This window comes from Amblyomma mixtum, chromosome 9, assembly GCF_055824585.1.
Source record: "Amblyomma mixtum isolate Tamu chromosome 9, ASM5582458v1, whole genome shotgun sequence".
NCBI lineage: Eukaryota > Metazoa > Arthropoda > Arachnida > Ixodida > Ixodidae > Amblyomma > Amblyomma mixtum.
Window position 1 is genome coordinate 82,087,443 of NC_143020.1, and position 20,720 is coordinate 82,108,162.

The following is a 20,720-nucleotide window of genomic DNA, read 5'->3' on the forward strand; positions in this document are numbered from 1 at the left end:
AGATAGTTGAGAAAGTTTCGGGGCTAAAGTTATTTAGTTTGGTGGGGTAGTGACTTAAAATTCTAGGCACTTTCATGATTCGATCTCTTGTGCTATCTGTGTTTTCTCTTTCTAATCCAGCTATGTTTCTTTTATTCTTTTTTGCGTCCATTTTCAGGGCAATCTTTTTTAATACACTCTTTCTCTTATGCAGGATGAATTCCGTTCACCAGCTTGCGAACTGTTACACCACTGGAGGACCGAATGTTGGAAAGATATTTTATTTGGGAGAGAAATTTGGTCTTATAGCTCCCATTGCTTATACCTGTGCAAATAAAATGAAAAGAGGTCCTTCATTACGGCTGCATTCTTCCGCACCGTAGGTGGTTGCCGTGAACAGCAGCCATGTAAAAAAATATCTTCAAAGCGAGGAAATGGCAAAATTTTTCTGAGGTGCTTGCTGTATTTTCTGCACATTTGAAAAGTGGAAGGGAAATAAACAAAATTAAACTTATAGCAAGGACTTTACGAACGTCACCAACAGCCCTACTTCTCCGCGTCGAAGGCTGCGTTTATATTTAAAAGTAGCGGCAATTTTGTCGTCCTGAAAGTGAAGGCAAGGCTTCCGGCTTATAAATGCGATGCAAGCGAAATCAAAAAATAACGACAAAATAAAGCAGCACTTAAAAAATATGCTTAATTTTTCACAGTCAGGTTTTCAAAATTAAATATTGTGCTACTGCGTACGAAATGCCGAACTTGAAAGCAATATTCATATTGCGCATTAACATCCAGGTCTTTTTTCAGTGCTGACATTCCCTACCCGAGTGAAATAATCACAGACTTGATTTCTGAGCTGTTAGGCAGAATGGCTGTAAAGAAATGCGTGCCGTCTGAACGGAAACCTTTTTTAAGAAAATTCGGTAACAATAAAATGTCTCTCGACGCTTTGCTACAAAACCGCGCTATGAAAACCATTAAAAGAAAGAGTGCTCCTCGGCTAAAAGCACTTAGTTGGCGAAAGTCCTTTTTACTACATGGTTCTGATGCTGACATTTATTTTTCACTCTCGAATGAAAAACTAAGCGTAGGATAGCTAAAAGCTGAGTGTGCCTGCTACAGATATAAATGCGCAAGCACTAGAGCGAACGATTTGAAGTTCTGAGTAGGAAGCTTTCAATCCCCAGCAGTTCAGAAAGTTTAGCTTTCAACAGTCGCTATTCGTCCTGATGAAGAAAACAGAAGCATGTACTCATCTACCACAAGCGCAGTACAGAAGCAGAAATGTGAAGCAGAGACTGTTGCTCCAAACGCTTTATGGAGTCTTCAACACAAGACTAAAATAAACAGGCAGAAAATGTACACGGATCATTGCAAATGAAGGAGAAATTCTAAAAATAAAGCCTCGGAAAGGTTTGGGCACTGATAGTGATGTACTGGATTCCTACAGACGATAAACTGTCGGCTGTCAGAAGCACGGCACGGTAAATCTTTGGTGTCGAGACACGATAAATTGCTCGCTGATGCATGTACGCTTTTGAAACGGCTGCGGACATAAAAACGGGATTTTTTTTTCAGAGACCGAGTGGCAGTGAAAGCTAAAGAGGAAAAGCGCACAATGAAGAGCCGTTGTCAGCCGTTGAAATGATGGGAACACATGGAAAATATTGCGGAACGTCTGCGCTGCTTAAAATAGAGCACACATTTCGCAACTAGAGCATCGAAAACATTCACGGGCCTGCTGTCATTCAGGCGAACCGTACTGAAGAGTGTTTTTTAAAATTGCAAGACATGCCACAGGGGCTCTTCAACACCAGTGAAACGAGATGTTGTTCGTTGCCCCAAAACAGGACAGCAGTTATGCGTCACCTGTCACCTCCAGAAATGGAAGCATAACTGAAGCAAACTTTTTTTTCTGATTACAAACTCAGCGCTATGTTCTGAAGCAACTTAATGTAGGGGCTTTTCGTGGAATAGCTCTCGAGCGAGCGTACTGTGTTCTGCTGTCTATAAAAGCGGTGAGTGCCTGCTTAGTTTTCACCATAGGCTCTGTTTCAGCGCTCTTTTGTGCAATTCCTTTTTTTTTTTGACTCACAGAGGTGCCGCCTACGTTAAAGCCGCCATTTCTCTTTACTCTCTTTCCGAGCGGGAAAGTTTGGGTTGCACGTTTTTGCGGAGCGTTTGTCGATGGCATGCATTTGCAACTCCACCGGTATCTCCTCAAAAAAAGAAAAAGTGAATGCCATGCGCCGGCGGGAAAGTTTGGGTTGCATATTTTTGCAGAGCGTTTTTCGATAGCATGCGTTTGCAACTTCACAGGTATCTCCTAAAAAAAAGTGGATGCCATGCGCCAGCTTTTTGGAGTTGCAGCTTTTCACTATTTCATCGCCTTTTCATGACATGAGCTTTTATTCCAATTTGCGATCGTATGACGCATTTTTCACTAGTGTGCTAATTCTTCTCCGTCTTTTAAAGGCACATGTCGATGCTTTAAGTTGTTTACAGCATTCCGGAATCAGCGTCAATCGTGGCAAAGGAAATAGCGAGAGGTCCGCAAAAAATGGATTTGAGCTGATTTCCTATCAAAACGAGTGAGACTTGTGTTCATTTATAATGTTTGCAACCAGCGAAACACGCAGATAAATAAGGCACTAGTGTAGGGGAGCTGCTTCATGGAGATATTTGACGAGACTAAAGTACCATTCCATGCCATGTGAGAACAAATTTTCCTAACAATCTGAGCAAATCTTCATACGAACTGCAATGACAGCGTGCACTAGTACAATGTTCCTTTGCGATCTCATTCAACACAGCTAAATCAAAGTTCGAGTGGAAGGCCTAAAGAATTACATGCAGTAAAGCGTAGATGCAATTGTGCCGAAGACGTTCTCATGAAATATTAGACGAGCTCCCGGTAAGGTACACTTGCCGTCTTTGAGATTGTTTTGCCCGCTTATTTGGTTTCAGGCTTTATTGGAAACAACTATTACGTAACTCAGAAGCTAGAAAATACTCCTCGTATATTTTTTTCTGCTAGGAGGTAGCTCGTCTTTAAAAGTTTCTTCGTAAGTTTGCCAGTCAGGTTGTCATCACTACGTGACAATATTTTTGGTGTAATGTAATAAGCTTCTAGCCAAAATTGTTTTTACTGTGAAGATATTTTTAAAAAATAATTCATCAGAGTAACAAGTTACACGGTTACAATGAAAAAACGGGGCTGAAGAACGGAGCTTTCACAATGAGCCGTCCATATATTGTAAGTGAATAGTTACAAATCCGCTCCTAATCAACGCTTTCGTGCACATGGCTGAAAGTTCAACATTACAATATGTCAACAAAGCATAGGCAATATATTTGTCCCTGAACTTTTTATTAAGGAAAGGCTACCGCATATGACTTAGCTCAAACGTTTTTTAAGGCTATCACAACAGAGTGAATTCAGAACATCTAGCGATAGAACTGCAAAGTGGGACACCAGACGGAATGTATTCTCTGCTCACCAACGGCGGGTGTACAGAGCTGTCTGCTTTATGTCCTTAGATTATAAATTTAAAGATGAGCAGGAAGTCTATAATCACTTTTTCCTTTATGTGCTGCCATACACATGTTAGTGAAAGCATAACACATGAGAGCTGATTTTATTAAAACTCGTTGATTATTATCAACAACCTTCCATTATTACATCTCTGAATGTATTATATTTACAGATGTCATACCTTTACATTATATCTCTAAACAGTACATAGAATCGTGGCACTGAGCTCATAAACAAAGGCCGCCCCTTGCGTTCAGTGTCAAGCTCTAACCTTCGTTGAGGTTCTTATTACACATGCTTTCGCCGTTTCTTCGCAATAGGCAGTCACTGCCTTAGGCAAAAGTATGCCGCTTCATTCAGTACAGAGAATAATTGGTAAGACAGTGCATTACAATTTTTATTTATACCTAGGGGAAGAAAGTAAAATTCATTTTACTATTAAAGAGAACACATAACTTCAATTCCTTTAATTATTAGTCCGCAGCTTAGAGCCAAAAGCAGAGTTTTTCTTTTTTCTTTGAATAATTTTCCTCTGGCGGCATAACTCCTATTCCGTAACAATTTGTCCACAAGTTAGAGCTAAAAGCACAGTTTTCTCTTTTCTTTACAATTTTAACCCTTTCAGCCCTGAATTTTTTTTGCTCGTTCGGGAATTTTTCTAAAGTGTTATTTTGCTTCACTGCCACCCAAGGAACACACTGAAGCAAAAAATTTCTCTCGGACTCTCTTGGTTTTAAAGATGGCGTCGTGTCCTATATATAGGACACCAGGACTTAGTGGTGGCAAGAACAAAAAAAAAAGCAAAGTTTGACGTTACTTGATTTCAAGACTTTCATAAAAATTCAAATATTGAGAACAAACATGGTGGTTGCCTTGAGGTCCAGCTAATACTGGACGTTGATTAATCCATGTGAAAACTTTTGAAACAGGTGGAATGAGTTCAGTGGATGAACCTTGATAAACGAGGAAGTCGTAGAAAATCCCCAAGGCGCCGCACAGCATGAAAACTTACACTTCCCACGTATTTGGTTTCCCTTTTATTTATTGTTTTATGTCTCGCTGTCCTTTTAACGGAATGATTTGCTCATCGCTGCAAAGATGCTCCTCGAAAGAGAGGTTTAGGCATCTTTCACGAAATGTGTCCAAATCTGTCCTGACCTTCCAGAAAGGATCATTGCTGGTGTGGTCTTCTTACGAAGCTTGTACGCGCATTGCGCGTGCCGTGCTCCCATGGAACCCAAACGGACGCTCGGGATAGAAAGAGCGTTTATTCATCCCGATCAGCCAGCTTACATAGCGTGACCGGGCGAGGGTAAGGGGAGGAAGGGACGAGGGAAAGCTTGAGGAGCATGCGCTTGGCGTTCGCCGTAGTGAGGCGTAGCGTTCGCCTTAGTCGTAGCGTTCGCCGTAGTGAAGGCATAGCGTTCGCCGTAGCGAAGGCAGAGCGTTCACAACAGGTCTCCGTTCACGTCTACAATGTGCAAGCAGATTCTAGCCGTGGCTAGCGAAAGACACCCATCGATAAATGCTGTGAAATCAGCTTTCTGATTTTTTCTTCGTCATCTCAACAGATTTTCCTTCTTGATAAATAGAATACATGCTTGTTTCCTCGGCAAGATTGCTAAAAACACTATTCGGCACGTACCGAGAAAAATACGCATACGGGGTCGGTAGACCATCAAGATCATTCTCATTCTCGTCACCAGATTATTGAGGGTGATACGTGGCTGCTATCTTATTGAAAGCTCTCCTCCACCACGACCTGTCCTCCGGTGTTGCTTTGTCAACTTCATCACCGCTGGAGGCAGCCGAGAGCCCAAATCCACGTCCTCCTCAGCGTCTTCAACCTCCGACACATAACCATTCTTCAGTGCAGCAAACATGACATCTGGATCCTCGAGACGCAAATGTCTTAATTGAGGCCGCTTTGCCGTTGAGCAAGGTCACAGTTTAGCTCTGCAATAAAACAAAAACAAAAATTAGACATTACCAAAAAATTGTTCCGCACTTGCATGCAACACGCGCCGGTGGTTTATAACCACTGAAGCCTGGTGTCCTATATATAGGACACACATATTGCGGCGTGCTGTGAAAAATGTACTAACCGCACAGAAAACGTTCTGCAACTGTTAAGGCCTTTAGTGTCTTTGAAACAACCCGCAAAATTCTAATCGCGAACACGCTCTTAGGTATGGAGCAAAAAAATGGCGAAATAGCACTGACATTTCCAGCCGCCGTTCCCATCTTCCGCCATTTTGTTTGTTTACTCTCGGCGCTACGATGAGGAAGACGAAGGAGAAAGTGATGTCTGTGCTTATAGGGATGCCTCGGGAATCGGCTCAGTTCTTGTTTCAGATTATTGGGCATTTTAATCATGACTTATAGCCGTTTTGATTCGTGTCCTTTTTATAGGACACCAGGGCCGAAAGGGTTAAACTGACGGATGACTCCCATTCGCCTAATGATTTGTCCGCAAGTAAGAGCCAAAAGCACAGTTTTTCTTTTTTCATTGAACATTTTTTCTCTGTCGGGATAACTCATATTTCGTAATGATTTGTCTACAAGTTAGAGCTAAAAGCAGAGATTTCTCTTTTCTTAACAATTTTAAACTGACGGATGACTCCCATTCGCCTAATGATTTGTCCACAAGTTAGAGCCAAAAGCACATTTTTCTTTTCTCAGTGAACAATTTTGCTCTGATGGCACATCTCCTATTTCGTAATGATTTGTCTACAAGTCAGAGCTAAAAGCAAAGTTTTCTCTTTTCTTCTTCACAATTTTACACTGGTGGATGACTCCCATTCTTCTAATGATTTTCCCGCAAGTAAGAGCCAAAAGCACAGTTTTCTCTTTTCTTCTTCTCAATTTTCCACTGGCGGTTGACTCCCATTCTCCTAACGATTTGTCCGTAAGTAAAAGACAAAAACACTGTTTTTCTTTTTTCATTGAACAATTTCTTCTGGCGGGATAACTCCTAATTCCTAATGACTTGCCCACAAGTAAGCGCCAAAAGCAGTTTTTTCTTTTCTTCTTAACAATTTTCCACAGGCGGGTGACTCCCATTCTCATAATGATTTGTCCACAAGTTAGAGCCAAAAGCAAAGTTTTTCTTTTCTTCACAATTTTCTTATTTTGGGATAACAGCCATGAGACGTTTTCAACTTCCTTGTAGAAGGAACAACGAAATTCATTCTTGCGCCAAAATTTGCTATTGTCTTTCACACGCGAGCTAACTGCATGTTTCATTCTGATTGGGTGATTTGGATAACTAGTGCCATTTGAATTCACGCTTTTTTGAAAATCTAACGAAATCGAGCTCTCGTTTAAACAAAAGATGATGAGCTGGACAGGCAGAGGCCTTGCGTAAACTGGGAGGTAAAAATTCACAGAGTTGCGATGATACTGGACTGGCCACATGAAGCGCGGTGACTTTGCTGTTCTTTCACCAATTTCGATACTTGTAAACGTTTATCGTGGTTAATGCAGTAGTGGAGCCTGACCTTTCGGATCACTGATAGAGGACTTTCTAGAACGTTTCGCGCTCCATAAACAGTGAAGGCCTTTTCAGGGGATGAAGGATGTGAGCCTTCTCTTGACCGCAAATAAACAAAGAACCGTACTAGAGGTCATTACTTCAGGGCTTTCTCTCGAGAGGTGAACCATGGCCGTCGCACCCAGGAGAGACTGTTTGCTCATGTCGCTGCTCAAACACCTTTTGTGCAATGCGCTCTTTATTAGCATAAGCAATTCGATTTTCAAAGCCGACCCTAAGAAAGTGTTCATAGTCGGCGCGTGACCCTTTTAGCTCCTTTCATGTTCGTGCAGTTGTCGCTTTTAGTTTTCCTATAGCTTTTGCTGCATTTGCAGTTTTGTTGCTTTAATTGCTGTTGTGGTGGTCGTCTCCGGCGCAGTCGCTGTTGTCACCTTTTTGTGCGTATGCTCATAAATGAGTGTCAGCTCTTGACTGGCCTCGATAAAACGCCTTCGTTGATGTTTCACTGCTTGGACAGCTTTGCAGCAATGTTCCTAGGAAAAATAAAACTTTTCGCAGGAAAGTCAACGAAAGGAGAGAAACAGTCAATACGCAGTCCTAGCCCTTCAGTATTAAATATCTTAAGCGAAAGGAATTGCGGCCGTGAAAAAGCATGGGCACCAAGGCTTAGCTTCGGGGTGATTATAGTGCTTTCGCAGCGGCTGAGCAAACACAGATAATAACGGGTAGTACTGGAGAAAGATGCCTGCAGTTCGTAGTCTCCACTGCCTACTTCTGTTGTGCAGTAACCATTCTATCAAAGCACAGCGTTTTCAGGTCCGTGCAGTGCATCATGTTCGGGAATAGTTTCTCCAGCCGATGCAGTTTTTTGGTCTCAGAGATTTATGTTCCCTTGCTGACTCTTCTTGCCAGAAATGACAGTATTTTATGCGAAGCATACTACTTTAGCTACCACTTCAGCCCTTCACCGTGGTTATGCGCCTCCAAATCACGTGATACATGACGCCACACCACGTGACACGATGACGTCACGACAGTAGAGAAACGGGGGCCTACCTCGCGCCGTCGCTGTGGTTGTGCGCCTCCAAATCAGGTGATACATGACGTCACACCACGTGACACGATGACGTCACGACAGTGGAGAAACGGGGGCCCACCTCGCGCCGTCGCTGTGGTTGTGCGCTTCCAAATCACGTGATACATGACGTCACACCACGTGACTCGATGACGTCACGACAGTGGAGAAACGGGGGCCCACCTCGCGCCGTCGCTGTGGTTGTGCGCCTCCAAATTACGCGACACGATGAGGCTTCGCATTCTCCAGGCTTAACCAAGTTAAGCCTCAGCCATTTTTTTCAGCGCCTTCTTCTCCTTCTAAAAAGCAAGGCTTTCCTATATTAACACTGCTTCACTGCTCACGCATTGCGGCACCTAGCTGCAAATGGCGCAAGCAATCGTTTTTCCAGTGTGAACACTAACAGATTCTGGTCCGTGTATTTAAAAATCGGCAGGTGCTTTCCACGAGGTTTTTGGTCGCCAATCTCTGGTGATGGACTGCTCACTTCTGCTAAGTTTACACTTGTAATATACCGTTTTTAATTTGAGAAAATAAATTTACCATTTATTATGAACCGAGCTATAAGGTGTTTGTGTGTGGGCAGAATTATATGCTTTCCTTCAGTGGGCTGAAGAGAATAGTTAGTTGGCACATGATGGCCGAAAAAGATAGACAAACGCACAAATTGTAAATTCTTTGTGAAACTCGCAATAACATCGCAGAAATGCGCAGAGCTGAATGGATCAGTATATGAGAATGCACAAAAAGCGAATCATTTAGCGCCGTTTTTTTTCTTTTTATGCAGGTGTCTCTTACAAGTTTCTGCTCTTTAATTGAGCCCATGTGTTCAGTGTGAAGTATCATGATGCTTCCGCTTACAAAATCGTAGCAACGGAGCATACACTTTTCCCTATTATGTCTTGCTACAGAAATGGGAAAAAAATTACTGTGCCATTTTGTTTATCGCGCACCGTTCAAAGAAACTATTTTGCACCGCTGTACCATTGAAAACACATCATCTGTGCTTCACAGCACGATTTATTAAACTGCTTTTTTAAGTAGCATCTGGAATCAAAACTATTCCGGTTCTCTTGCTTTTATGGCTGAACAGCGTGAAACAGGAAATCGCCGATGAAAACTTCCACCCACAAGCGCCAATCATGCAAATAAAGATTTTGCTTGCTAACCTAAATTGTGATGCAGAGACTGTGTGTCGGATATAGCGTAGTATTTTCAATGAGCACTGCTGATTCAACCGTGCCTAACTGAGCCGCAGTTGTGCCAAGGTCAACTTAATTTCTTGTATTTAGGAACAATTCAATCAGCGTATTCTTTCGTTCTAGCTTTCTTCTATAAAGGGGCTCCCAAACGTACTCTAAGTAAACTTGCGGTACGCCTAGAATGCTAAAGGACGCCGCCGTTGTGCTGGAGGACGTCTGAAAGAGTCAATTCATCGCCATCTCTAACCGACTTACGCATGTGCGTTAAACAGACGAAGGCGAGGCGCGAGCACGAAAATGTTGCCGGAAAGGGCTCGGCACCTTTTGTGCTAAATGGTCAGTTCTCTGCTTTGTTTAGTGTAGTTTTTGGCTCTGGTGTTCATGACAAAACAGTGCTGTGATTGAGCGAGTTATGCACCCTCTTCAAAAATGACCCCTTTAAAAGCTCTTTTTATTAAACTGCCCTTATGTGCCCTTTTTCCTAACTGTCTTCAGAAGTAGTCATGGTTAACGAAGCCGCCCATACCGGTATCTTGTCTAATTATTGCAATCTTCACATAATTCTGGGGCCTTGGACACAACCTTCCACACGAAGGAATGTGTTGAAAGCACTCCTAAGATTCTTAAAGGACAAGAGGTTGTATTCCCGTCTCTAATCTTTAAGTTTTTAGTGCGCGCCCCCTGTCCCCTTGAGATAGTAGTCGATGGACACTTGAAGAAATCATTTCATTGCCGCTCTTTTTCCTTTTTTTCCCTTTGTTCCCCTCCCCAAGTGTAGGGTAGCCTACTGGGCATCGCTTAGTTAACCTCCCTGCCTTTCCGTCCACTTCACTCTCCCTCTCACACACATTTGTTCAGGCACACAAACTATGATACAATTAAGCAGCGTCAGTTTGGAGACAATGATGACAATGATGTCCAAAAAGAAGAGCTTAAGTGCATTAAGAAGTAAGAAGTGCATAAAAATATTTATGAATTGCTTTAACTTGTGGAAAACGTTCCCCCCCCCCCCCCCCCCCCCATCGCTTCGTTTCGACGTGGCCGACCATCTTCATCATCGCGCGTCAGGACAGCACCGGCTGGGCGAGGAGCAAATCTCCCTCATGGGGGAATCGGGAGCAGCGACGGGAGCGCCACCTCGACGGTTACGCGGAGCTCTGTGGAGCCGGTGAGAGTCTCTTCGGGATTTGGCTAGCGTTGTGAGCGGTTACAGCAGCACGCTCTCGTCACCTTCTGCGACAGGCGCAGAGAGATCTGTCGCGCCTTGCCACTGGACTTTGCTTCCAGGTCTTCTTCGTAACATATCATTATTAAAGGCTGCAATATTTAAGTGAGCATTTTAGTTTTATTAACTTTACGCCTCTTTGACGACCAGGAGCTAATAGTAAAGTTTGTTTCTTGATCGTTTGTCTACCTCTGCTTTTGAGCTTGCTTTGTGTTTCTCGGAGCAACCTTTTGAGGGCGGTGCGGGCACACTTCACCGTGGGCTGCTTCATTTCTCTCTCTCCTCCTCCTCTGTACTCTCCTTGAGCTGTCCTCTCTAAACTCTGGCTGATCGATACGCGTCCACACAATGCAAATGCATTATACACCACACAGATTCGGCTGAGCGAATTGTACGGTAAGTGTTTCAGCATAGATGGCCTTCAGCTCTTTTTCGCGGCAAAAGAACGAGACGCACGCAGTCCATACCGAATAACTGCAGCGAACGAAGGCAGCGGCAGGTCCGTCAGCCAAGGGACATGAGCGACAGCTATTCAAACAGTGCGCCTACCGCCACCTGTGAGCCGACGTAAAATATGCTAAGCCTTTCCTTTAATGCTTACACTCACTCTCGTTGACACGATAGGCTGCAAATTTTCACAGTACTTCTTGTCATCCTAGCTCTTCATTTGGTGGCATGGAAGGTATGTAGCAACGCTGAGCCAGTAGAGAAGCACCAGCCACCGTCGCTCCCATTGCCTTTGGCTTACAAATTTGCGGTAGGTTAACCACTTACGTACGCGACAGCCTGATCAAGCTCCAGTGCAGCACAGAAGCGCTTTGTCGTTCTGTCGTTTGTCGTGTAAGCGTGCAGTACCAATTTTATCGGAAATCTAGACACCGGACTAGGGCTGGAGTCTCCATGGAATTGCGCCCGAACTGCATGCTAGCGCAATTTTGTGGCGCGCTTCGCGCCGCTTGCCCGACATATGAGTACAAGCTGTTGCTGCTGTTTTAACCTTTGTTCACAGAAGTTTTTTCAACGCAATTTCGCATTTATCACGGCTTATTTTTCGCTGCATCTGAATACGAAAGGTGACCAAGATTATGTTGCCCGCGCTCTTCGCAATATAAGCAGGGTTTAAGTTCAATGCGTTCGTTAAACAATATTAACCTTCCGCATTTTGAAACGCGGCAATTATCCTGAGGCTCCCAATTCCCCTTGTTCATTTTGTGTTGTTTATTTATATAAAAGAGGTGGTTCAGTATAATTCTTGAAATCAAAAATTGCGCCCTCTCTGTTTGCAGCAAAGTTGAAATCTTTCTGTATTCGCTGCCTAAGTACCTAGGTGCGCTTCTGTTAGCCAGTTAGGAACAACCGGAAACGATCCATCGTACTAGCGTTACGCTCAGATGTCGCGCGCATGATACGACCTTCTTTTTTTCTTCTGTAACAGTTGTTCGCCTCTACTGTTTTTGTCAATACTTGAAGCAAAATTGTCGACTGGTATTCAAATAAACGACGTTGGCAGTTTTCTCCGCGTCGGCTCTCGCCGAAGCAGCGCATGAAGTGTTGCGCACACTGTTTTCCAAGCCGTGAATTCTCTTGAGCAGAACATTATTCGCGAATACAAATGAAGTTGCGAAGTTAGGAGATATTGCATGCGCACGCACATCAACTCTTGAAACTCTAGATTAGGCACCGGGGCAACGCTGTCAGAAAACCGCTGGAGAACCAGGGTGTGCCATAAAAGGACGCAGCTCCGAAGCATTCGAAGTTCCCTTTGAGACCCACATGTGCTGAACGCGACAAAGCGCTCGCTACCGGTGTGTCGGGGGAATCTCATTAAGGAAGATCACGGCGCTGAGTCGCTGCTTTGGGAGAGTACGAACAATGGACTCTAATTACATGCCTGGTAGAGGAGCACAGCCAATTACCTATCCTGCTGTCGGAGAATCATCCATGCTAGATGCGCAAAAAGCATGTAAATCTAAAGTATAACAGCTGCAATTGGCAAACGTAAGAAATAAGCGCCCTAGACTGCGCCAAGCATCTTTTCTTGTATTTAGTTAGAGAGAGAACAGGGCTCTGTCACGCCAAGTGGATTGAAACCTGCTGTTAGCGCGTGCCTTCTATCCTGTCAATCGAACGACGCGTGTTGGATCCCAGCCGTGGCGGCCGAATTTCGATGAAGGCGAAATTCTACAGGCCCGTGGGCTGTACGATGTCACTGCATGTTAAAGAACCCCAGGTGGTCGAAATTTCCCGAGCCCTTCACTACGGCGTCTCTCATAGCCTGAGTTGATTGGGGATGTTAAACCCAAATAAGCCAATAAACCAACCAACCAATAACCATCTATCTTGTTAATATTAATCAAACACAAGACCATCAGATTCCACTTCGGACGAATACAATTTATGTAAACTGGAGAAACCATCTTTGAAGCCACGTACGTGAAAATGTGCTACTTGAAAATAAAAAAAGAATGAACGAACTTGGACGAGACACGGGAAAAGAACACCTCATTGGCAACGCGACGATAGCCAAGATCACTGACTGTGACTGCAGCATAACGGGACATGGAGCAAGAGGAACGAATGCTGCTCAAAGGCAATTCGAGTAACACAAAGATATCTAAAAGTAAATGCTGTTGGAAAGGACAAGAGAGAAAAGGGGACCAGTGTTGCTGAAAGAGAGAGAAGGGAAAGAGAGAACCTAAAGACTCCTACGTGCCGAGCATTGTAAGGTAAAAAATTATGAATACTGGAGTATTGTAAGGTACTATTGTGGAAGTATTAAGCTAATGGTCCATTCATACATTGCGCAGAAAATTTTCTGTTTTTCCATCACTCGCATCACGCAGTTATAACTGCCATAGAAAACCAATAGGGAACGTTTTTGACGATAGCTAAAACGTGAACAGCAAAAAATGCAAGTCTGCCGATGGGAGGTCTGCAGATATATTTATTGTTATTGCTAAATGATGCAATATATAAAAAAATTGCGTTCATAAACTCTCAATTGCTGGGTATGAAAAGCACCCGTGTATTGTTGAATATGACTGGAGACCGGAAGCAAGGTGGTGAAAAGCCATTTCGCTCAGATGAAAATTTCTAACAAACGCTGCAATGTTGGTCAAATGTTTAGGGGAATCCCCCAAGGTGGAGTAAATTTGCAATAATGGAGTAATTACTCATTGACATCCACCCAAGCGCACCCAAACGGTTACGAAACTCCGTAGTTAAAGAAAAATTTGTCCTGGTCTGGGGTTCAAACCCGGGACCACCGCTTCACCGGAGCAGTCGCTCTACCAATTGAGCTAACCGGGACGACAAGCTTATGGTAGGGCGAGAGCGAATTGAACAATAACTCGAAGTGGGAACAGTGTTGGTCAATTCACTCTAGCCCTACCATAAGCTTGTCGTCCCGGTTCGCTGAATTGGTAGAGTTACTGCTGGGGTGAAGCAGTGGTCCCGGGTTCGAACCCCGAGTCAGGACGAATTTTTCTTTAACTACGAAGTTTCTGAGAAAGCTGTTTAGCTTTCCTCTGTAGCCGTATGGCAGCGCTCGGGTGGATGTCAATGAGTAATTACTCGCTTATTACAAACACTGCAACTTTACTGAATGTGAGGAAAGACGGGGAAAACTGTCAAAGGCAGTTTGACTGGTTCCGAAATCCCTATCGCTGCATTAAGATAAAATGAGAGAGAAGAGTGGAACAAAGGCAATTTGACTAGGCGCAAGATTTCTAAAAATAACTATACTACGGCGGAATAACACAAGAAATTAGAAGCCGCAAGTTACAAAGCTGCGAAAAGAAGGCAAACCTCTGCAGTCGATCACACAAAGCGTTTTATGCGTAGCATATTGCAATCACTCAGTTCAGCCCTTGGGCGCGGCCGGGCAGCCACCAAACCACGTGACGTGACGTCACGACAGCCGGAGGAAAAACCGTAGGTAAAGATGATGGCGATTCTTGGTGATAATTAAAAACTAAGTAAAAAAAGAAAAAAAGGAAAAACAAAAAAAATAACGGCTGAGCCACCGCCCCGTTTCAAAGGGGGCGCTCCTATCCATCCATCCATCCATACGTCACGGAGTGAAAAGCTGCTGAGAAAATCGAGTGCCGCCAAGCAATACCTCGCTCAAAAAGACCGCGCAATATGCAACGCATTCTTGGCTTAACCAAGCTAAGCCTGGGCATCTTTTTTTTACAGTGATATCTATTAGAATGAGTCGACATAGCTTCCAACACTGCAGCAAGGTGTGCATTGGCTTTTAGCGATTAATCGAATACGAATGTACTTTCTCTTAAGAGCAGAGTATTCATTAGCAGACAAACATGTTTAACCAACAAGTCCGCTGATGCACAGGATTTCTCATGCCGGAGGGAAGTGCTCATCGCAGGACTGCCCATAAAGCCGGCGCAAAAGCTGCGGCGGGACACACAGGAAGAAGTGTTGCCTGTCATGCGCACTACCCAGTGACACGACTATCGAGGTAGTTTAAGGAAAATTCTACTTGTGTATTGGAGCGGAGAGACGAGTCGGCGCCAAAGCAACCCCTTTCCTCACCACGCAAGCCAATTATGGTAGAGAACCGTAGCACACACACGTTCTCCAGAAACCACGACGGAAGTTAACTTCAAGGGATTACGGAATCAGCACACGCACAGGCCCAGACATTTGCGTACCTTAGTTTGAATTTTCAGCGGTGTTACAGAGCGGTCTTTCCCGAACGAGGTGGTGACGAAGCGCGGCTACGGCCGCTTACCTGATTTTTAAGGCGGAAGCCTTTAATGTCTCATCGTTGTAAGCAGCAGTTGTCGACAGAAAATGTCACGCTTTTCAATTGGTGGAAACGGTCGTGACGTCACAGTGCGCGAATTTCAAACGGGGCCAATTGTACTTTGGCTAGTAACCATGCAACCAATTGAAGGGATCGTATAGTGATGCTCCAAGTAAGTGGGACTGAGCTTAGTTAATTGCTTAATTACCGAAATAGCCAAATTAGCTTTACTAGTCAGGCCATACAAATAAATAAAACCGATTAAGAAATCGGTCGAGCTCAGGAATCGAACCCCGGTCTTCGGCGTGAGAGACGAGCATGCTACCCACTCCGCCATGCCAGCTTTTTTTTTTCTTTATTGCCTGTCTTTGGCTCATGACATTTCACAACAAAAATACACACAACGCTATATACATACGACACTGTCGTGGTCAGCCAGCACGAGACTGGCTTCGTCAGCTTAAAATTCCCGCAACATACACAACGGCTCTAGTCTTGAGAGCCACTCGGGAGGCTCCGCAGCTGCTTTTTGGATTGCAAGAAACCAGTCCACGCTTTCCCGAAAATAAATTCGGGCCGGTCGTGCGTCTTTGTCACAATGGTAGCCTGCCATTCTGGAGCGCCATATACAGTGGAGGCCCAAGAGCATTATGAGATCAAAAGGTGCCCCATCCTCATTATCAGTGCTTAAATAGCGAATTCCGTGCGCGTCAAGTGGTAGCTCTTTCTTTATGGTCCTTTGTAACACGTCCCAAAAATAAACCCCTTCCCAGCAATGCAAAAAAACATGGTCTATTGTTTCAGGCTGTTTACAAATTAAGCAGCTCGATCCCCACGGTAAAAAGAAATCCTTTCCTTCTAGAAACTTTTTAACTGGTAACGTCCCGGTGTGCAATTTAAAAAAGAAAGTCTTTACTCCTGGTGGCACCTGCATTTTCTTCACCCTTTTTAAAACATCCCCTCCCGGGCCTCCACTGTACAAGGCCCTGTACATGGGCTCTGGGAAAACAATATCACAAAGATCATTGTACAACGTTTTCCTTTTGCTTTTCCACAAATAATCGGTGGAAAAACGTGCCGAAAGAAACCGAACGCTTGCTACAATCTCTTTGTAGTAACCAAAAGTTCCACCAGAGAGCTCTTCTGTGGATACCACAAACTCCGGCAGCAATCGCCGCAGCTTCACTTGGCACACGGTACGCAAGAACGGGTCTGTGACGTCGCGAAAAAACAAAAAACGGTTCACCAGCTGCCTTAAAAAGAGGTGCCCTAGCCCTAGCCCCCCGTCTTTTACCCGCCGGAACAGCTTCGTTCTGCTACAAAGTTCCCATTCGGACGCCCATATGAAAACTGTAAAAATCCTGTGTAGCTTCTGAACGTTCACACGCGAGCAATGCAAAACCTGCATCACATACCAGAGTTTGCTAATAAAAAAAAGATTGCAGACTGTAGATCTGGCGAAAATTGAAAGGTTGGTGCCTTTCCATTTCCCAGCTCGGTCACGTGCGTCTTTAGTTTGCTCTTTCCAATAGTCCTCGCTATCGCGATAAGCATTGAGCGGAACGCCCAAATACTTGCCCGGGGTCGTCGCCCACGGTACGTTGGCGAAATGGTCCGGGTGGGATGGCCACCATCCATGCCAGAGCCCCAAGGCACTTGGACCAGTTAACACCGCTACCTGTGACCGCGCTGAACGCGCGTACACACCCGACAGCTTCACTTATGCTCCCCTGATCAACCGTAAATACTGCAACGTCATCTGCATAGGCCAGCAGCTTTACTTCAGCTGCTTGTAACCTGAAGCCATTAATACTATTGTTTTCTATGATTTTCATGCACAGCGTTTCGATGTAAATACAAAACAAGAGAGGGCTGAGGGGGCAGCCCTGACGCACCGAACGCTGCACGCTAATGGGGGCCCCCAAACTCTTGTTAACAATCAGCCTCGTCGTGCAGTTTCGATACGCCAGGGCTACACCCTTACGGATAACTGAACCAACGTTCACATGGTCTAAAACGGCAAACAAAATTTCATGAGAAACACAATCAAATGCCTTTTCAAGATCAATCTGAAGCATCGCTACTCGCCCATTGATGTCATCACAGCTTTCAAGCACACTGCGCGCTTTGTGAATGTTGGAAAAAATTGAGCGCCCTTTGATTCCACATGTCTGGTGGGGTCCAACAATATCCGATATCACTGTCTGCAGTCTACGCGCCAATACCTTCATAAAAATTTTGTAGTCCACATTAGTGAGTGCTATGGGTCGATATGCTGTAACCAATTGTAATTTCTCTATATCATCCGTTTTAGGTATGAGCACTGTATAGGAGGTCCCAAAAGACGGAGGCAATACGTTTATTTTATAGGCTTCATTGAAAATTGTACACAGCACTGGGGCAATTTCGTGCTTAAATTCTTTATAAAATGCCGCACTGAATCCATCTGGTCCTGGTGATTTTCCTAGGTTTAACTGATCTATCGCGTGCTCTACCTCGCTGTGAGTTATTGTTAGTTCCATTTTCTTTTTGCTTTCTTCGTCAAGCCGTGGCATTGCACCAAGAAACTGATGCGTAAAGGCTACTGCGTCTACAGGAGTCGATGAAAAAAGCCTCTGGTAGTATTCATTAAAGGCTTCTTTGATGTGGTCAGTGTCTGCCGATAAGATACCCCCCCCCCCCCCCCCATTCTATTTTATCGATGTGATTTCTTTCAGCGCGCGCTTTTTCTAGACCAAGAGCCCGTTTCGATGGCGCTTCGCCAGCAGCTGTGTCTTCCGCCCTTGCACTCACTAGTGCTCCGCGATAACGCCGTTCTTCCATAAGCTCTATCTTTTGTTTTGTTTTCCTGACATCTTCTATCCATTTCCCAGGCTCTTTGCATTCCTGCTTCATCAGTGTTTGAAGCAGTGCCCTTAGCTCAGCTTCGCCTTGTTTTTCCTTATAACGGATACATGTCGCCCTTTCTATTGCTTTGATTTTTAAAGATTCTTTACTTAGCTCCCACTGTTGCCAAATCTTCAGGTTCTTGTGCGGGTTTATTTTACCTATTTCGTCCTTTACTGCTCTGCAGTAGATTTCGTCTTGAAGAAGCGTGTTGTTTAGCTTCCACATTTCCCACGAAAATGCCTTGCTTCGGTTCACACTTCCCAGGCAGCACTCAACTAAACAGTGGTCCGAGAAGGAGACTCCCACAACTTCATAATGGTTGCAAACAGGGGCAAGGTCGACTGATGCGTAAATGCGGTCCAGCCGTGCATGGTTTGAGCCCTGGAAATGAGTGAACTGCACTGTCCGCGCACCCTCAATAAGCTCAGCCACATCCTCAAGGTTTCCGTTCTCGATCATTCGCATCAACACTTCAGTGCTCCTGTCTCGAAACCCCCGGATGCTTGACCTATCGCGCGCGTTAAGAACACAATTGAAGTCGCCTAATACAATGAGCCTCCTCTCTGTACAAAGGCGCTCTTGGAGGCTTTGGAAAAAGGCAACCCTTTCCTCAACCACATTCGGCGCGTACACAGTAACAATGCGCCACTCACTGCCGTTCAGACAAAAATCAAGCACAATACACCGGCCATACACACACGAAAAATAAGCCTGCACCTCTAGCCCCGGCATCTTCTTTACAAAAAGCACGCAGCCAGCCGATGTTCCCACTGCTTGACTGACGACAGCATAAAATCTAGTCGTGAAACGTCGCACCATGCTGTCGGTTCCTTCGTTGCCGTCCACTTTCGTCTCCTGCACGGCCAATACATCTATCTCGCGCTCCGTAAGAAGTCGGTACACCTGACCTTGTTTTTTCCTTGCCGCCAGGCCCCTCACATTCAATGTAGCGACTCTAAAGGCGGAGGCGGGAGCCATTTTTACACAAGAGGAAGGAACCAACAGCATGGTGCTTACCTTCCACGTCTAGCGCGCCGCTAGACGCCACTGTTGCCGCCGGTATCATCCGGCGCAAGAACATCAGTCTGCTCGAGTAGTACCTTGCCTGCGGAGGAGTACCGTTTGTCAGCCGCATGGTTTGGGCGTGGCCGTAACGACGAACGCCGGGCTTGAGTCGTCTTTGCAGGGGGCTCCTCGACGCCGGGTGCTACCACTTTGTCCCCTTCAGGGCTGGCCTGGTCATGGGAACGCTTCGCCGGGGTGTTAAGGGGGGGCGAGACGCTTGTTGTGCGGGCGCCGGTATTCTCGTGGTGGTCCTCGTTCAGGTCCTTTCCCTCGACGACTACGGGCTCTGATGGGCACGCCCCGTTCTCTGGCGTCTCGTTAGAGACGCCGAGGGAGCCTCCCGTCGGCTGTTGGCTCTCTGGTTCGTCGGCCGCTTTGGTGTCGTCACTGGGAGTCCCTGACGTCGCAAGTGTGGAAGCCGACTTGCCCGCCTCGTCCGTACCAGTGGCTGCTTCCTCCGCCTCAGCGATGTCCATGAGTTTCGCAGTGTCGTTCGCCTTTCCGAGCCCGGTAGCTGACGCGTAGGTACGGACGCAGTCCGCGTCCGCGTGTCCGTAGCGCCTGCACAGGGAACACCTGGGCACTTTGCAGTCGCGGCGAACGTGACCCGTGCCGTGGCAACGCAGGCACTGCATCGGTCGCCCAGGGACAACAACGAGGGCCAGTTCACCGGCTACTCGGACCTGGTGTGGCAAATCATCCACCTTAATTCCCGGCTTCAACTTCAGTAGCACGGTCCTGGTGGTCGAGCCTTTCTCCTTCAAGCCTTGGACACGCCAACGCTCCCGCGTCACCTCCGTCACGTTGCCGAACGCCGCGAAAGCAGTCCGGATGTCGTCGTCCGCCACACCGTGCAGCATCCAATGCAGGCGCTGCTTTACCTGCTGATCTTCAGGGTCGAAAATAATGCACCGGCGCCCTTTCACTTGTAGCTCTTTGCAGGCAGCATGATGAGCACCTCAGAAGCCGCCATGCCAGCTCGATGGTTTGGAATGAACAAAGGCGCGTCTAGTGAATACGGTGTCTTCACTCACTCTCATCCTCCTCCATTCCCTTCCGGCGAGGTTTAGGTGTCCACCGGCAAATGAGAGACAGATACATTTCCTTTCCTCAAAAACCAATTTACCGACGAGCGAGGCGTAGAACCGAATGGGCGATGGCGTTCTATGGACTCCTTGGCAGCGTTGCAAGACGCTGTCGCGTTCCACTCTTAAGGGCGAAGCTTAACATCTTAACCACACATCAGTGACCACACTTTAGGTCAAAAAAGTGCCCCCTGAATTTTGTGACACAGTTACTGCGTAATTTCATTTCCTCAAATACAATTTTCATTTTCTTCATTACGGATCCTCTTTATCTATCTTCTTTCACTCCCACTTCCTCCCTTCCTCTACGGTGCGGTTCAGGTGTCCACCGAGATGACAGAGAATTACTGCGCCATTTCCTTTCCTCAAAAAGCGTTGCGTTCATAGGGCAAGGCATCGCGCCG

At 45.6% G+C, this 20,720-nt stretch overlaps 1 protein-coding gene across 1 annotated transcript; it reads right to left on the minus strand.

The window, feature by feature from the left end:
- Positions 1 to 4,785: 4,785 nt before the first annotated feature.
- On the minus strand, positions 4,786 to 20,451 carry LOC149329875 (uncharacterized). Its single transcript, XM_089559673.1, has 2 exons — positions 19,267 to 20,451; positions 4,786 to 5,470 (listed from the first exon to the last, which is right to left on the minus strand). Exons 1-2 carry the CDS (start codon positions 20,089 to 20,091, stop codon positions 5,465 to 5,467), a joined length of 831 nt encoding a protein of 276 aa, XP_089415799.1. The 5' UTR covers positions 20,092 to 20,451; the 3' UTR covers positions 4,786 to 5,464.
- Positions 20,452 to 20,720: the final 269 nt, after the last annotated feature.

What these genes read in the sequence shown, in the direction of transcription:
- LOC149329875 (XM_089559673.1), bottom strand. Translation starts at nt 20,091, where the DNA reads ATGCTGCACGGTGTGGCGGACGACGACATCCGGACTGCTTTCGCGGCG.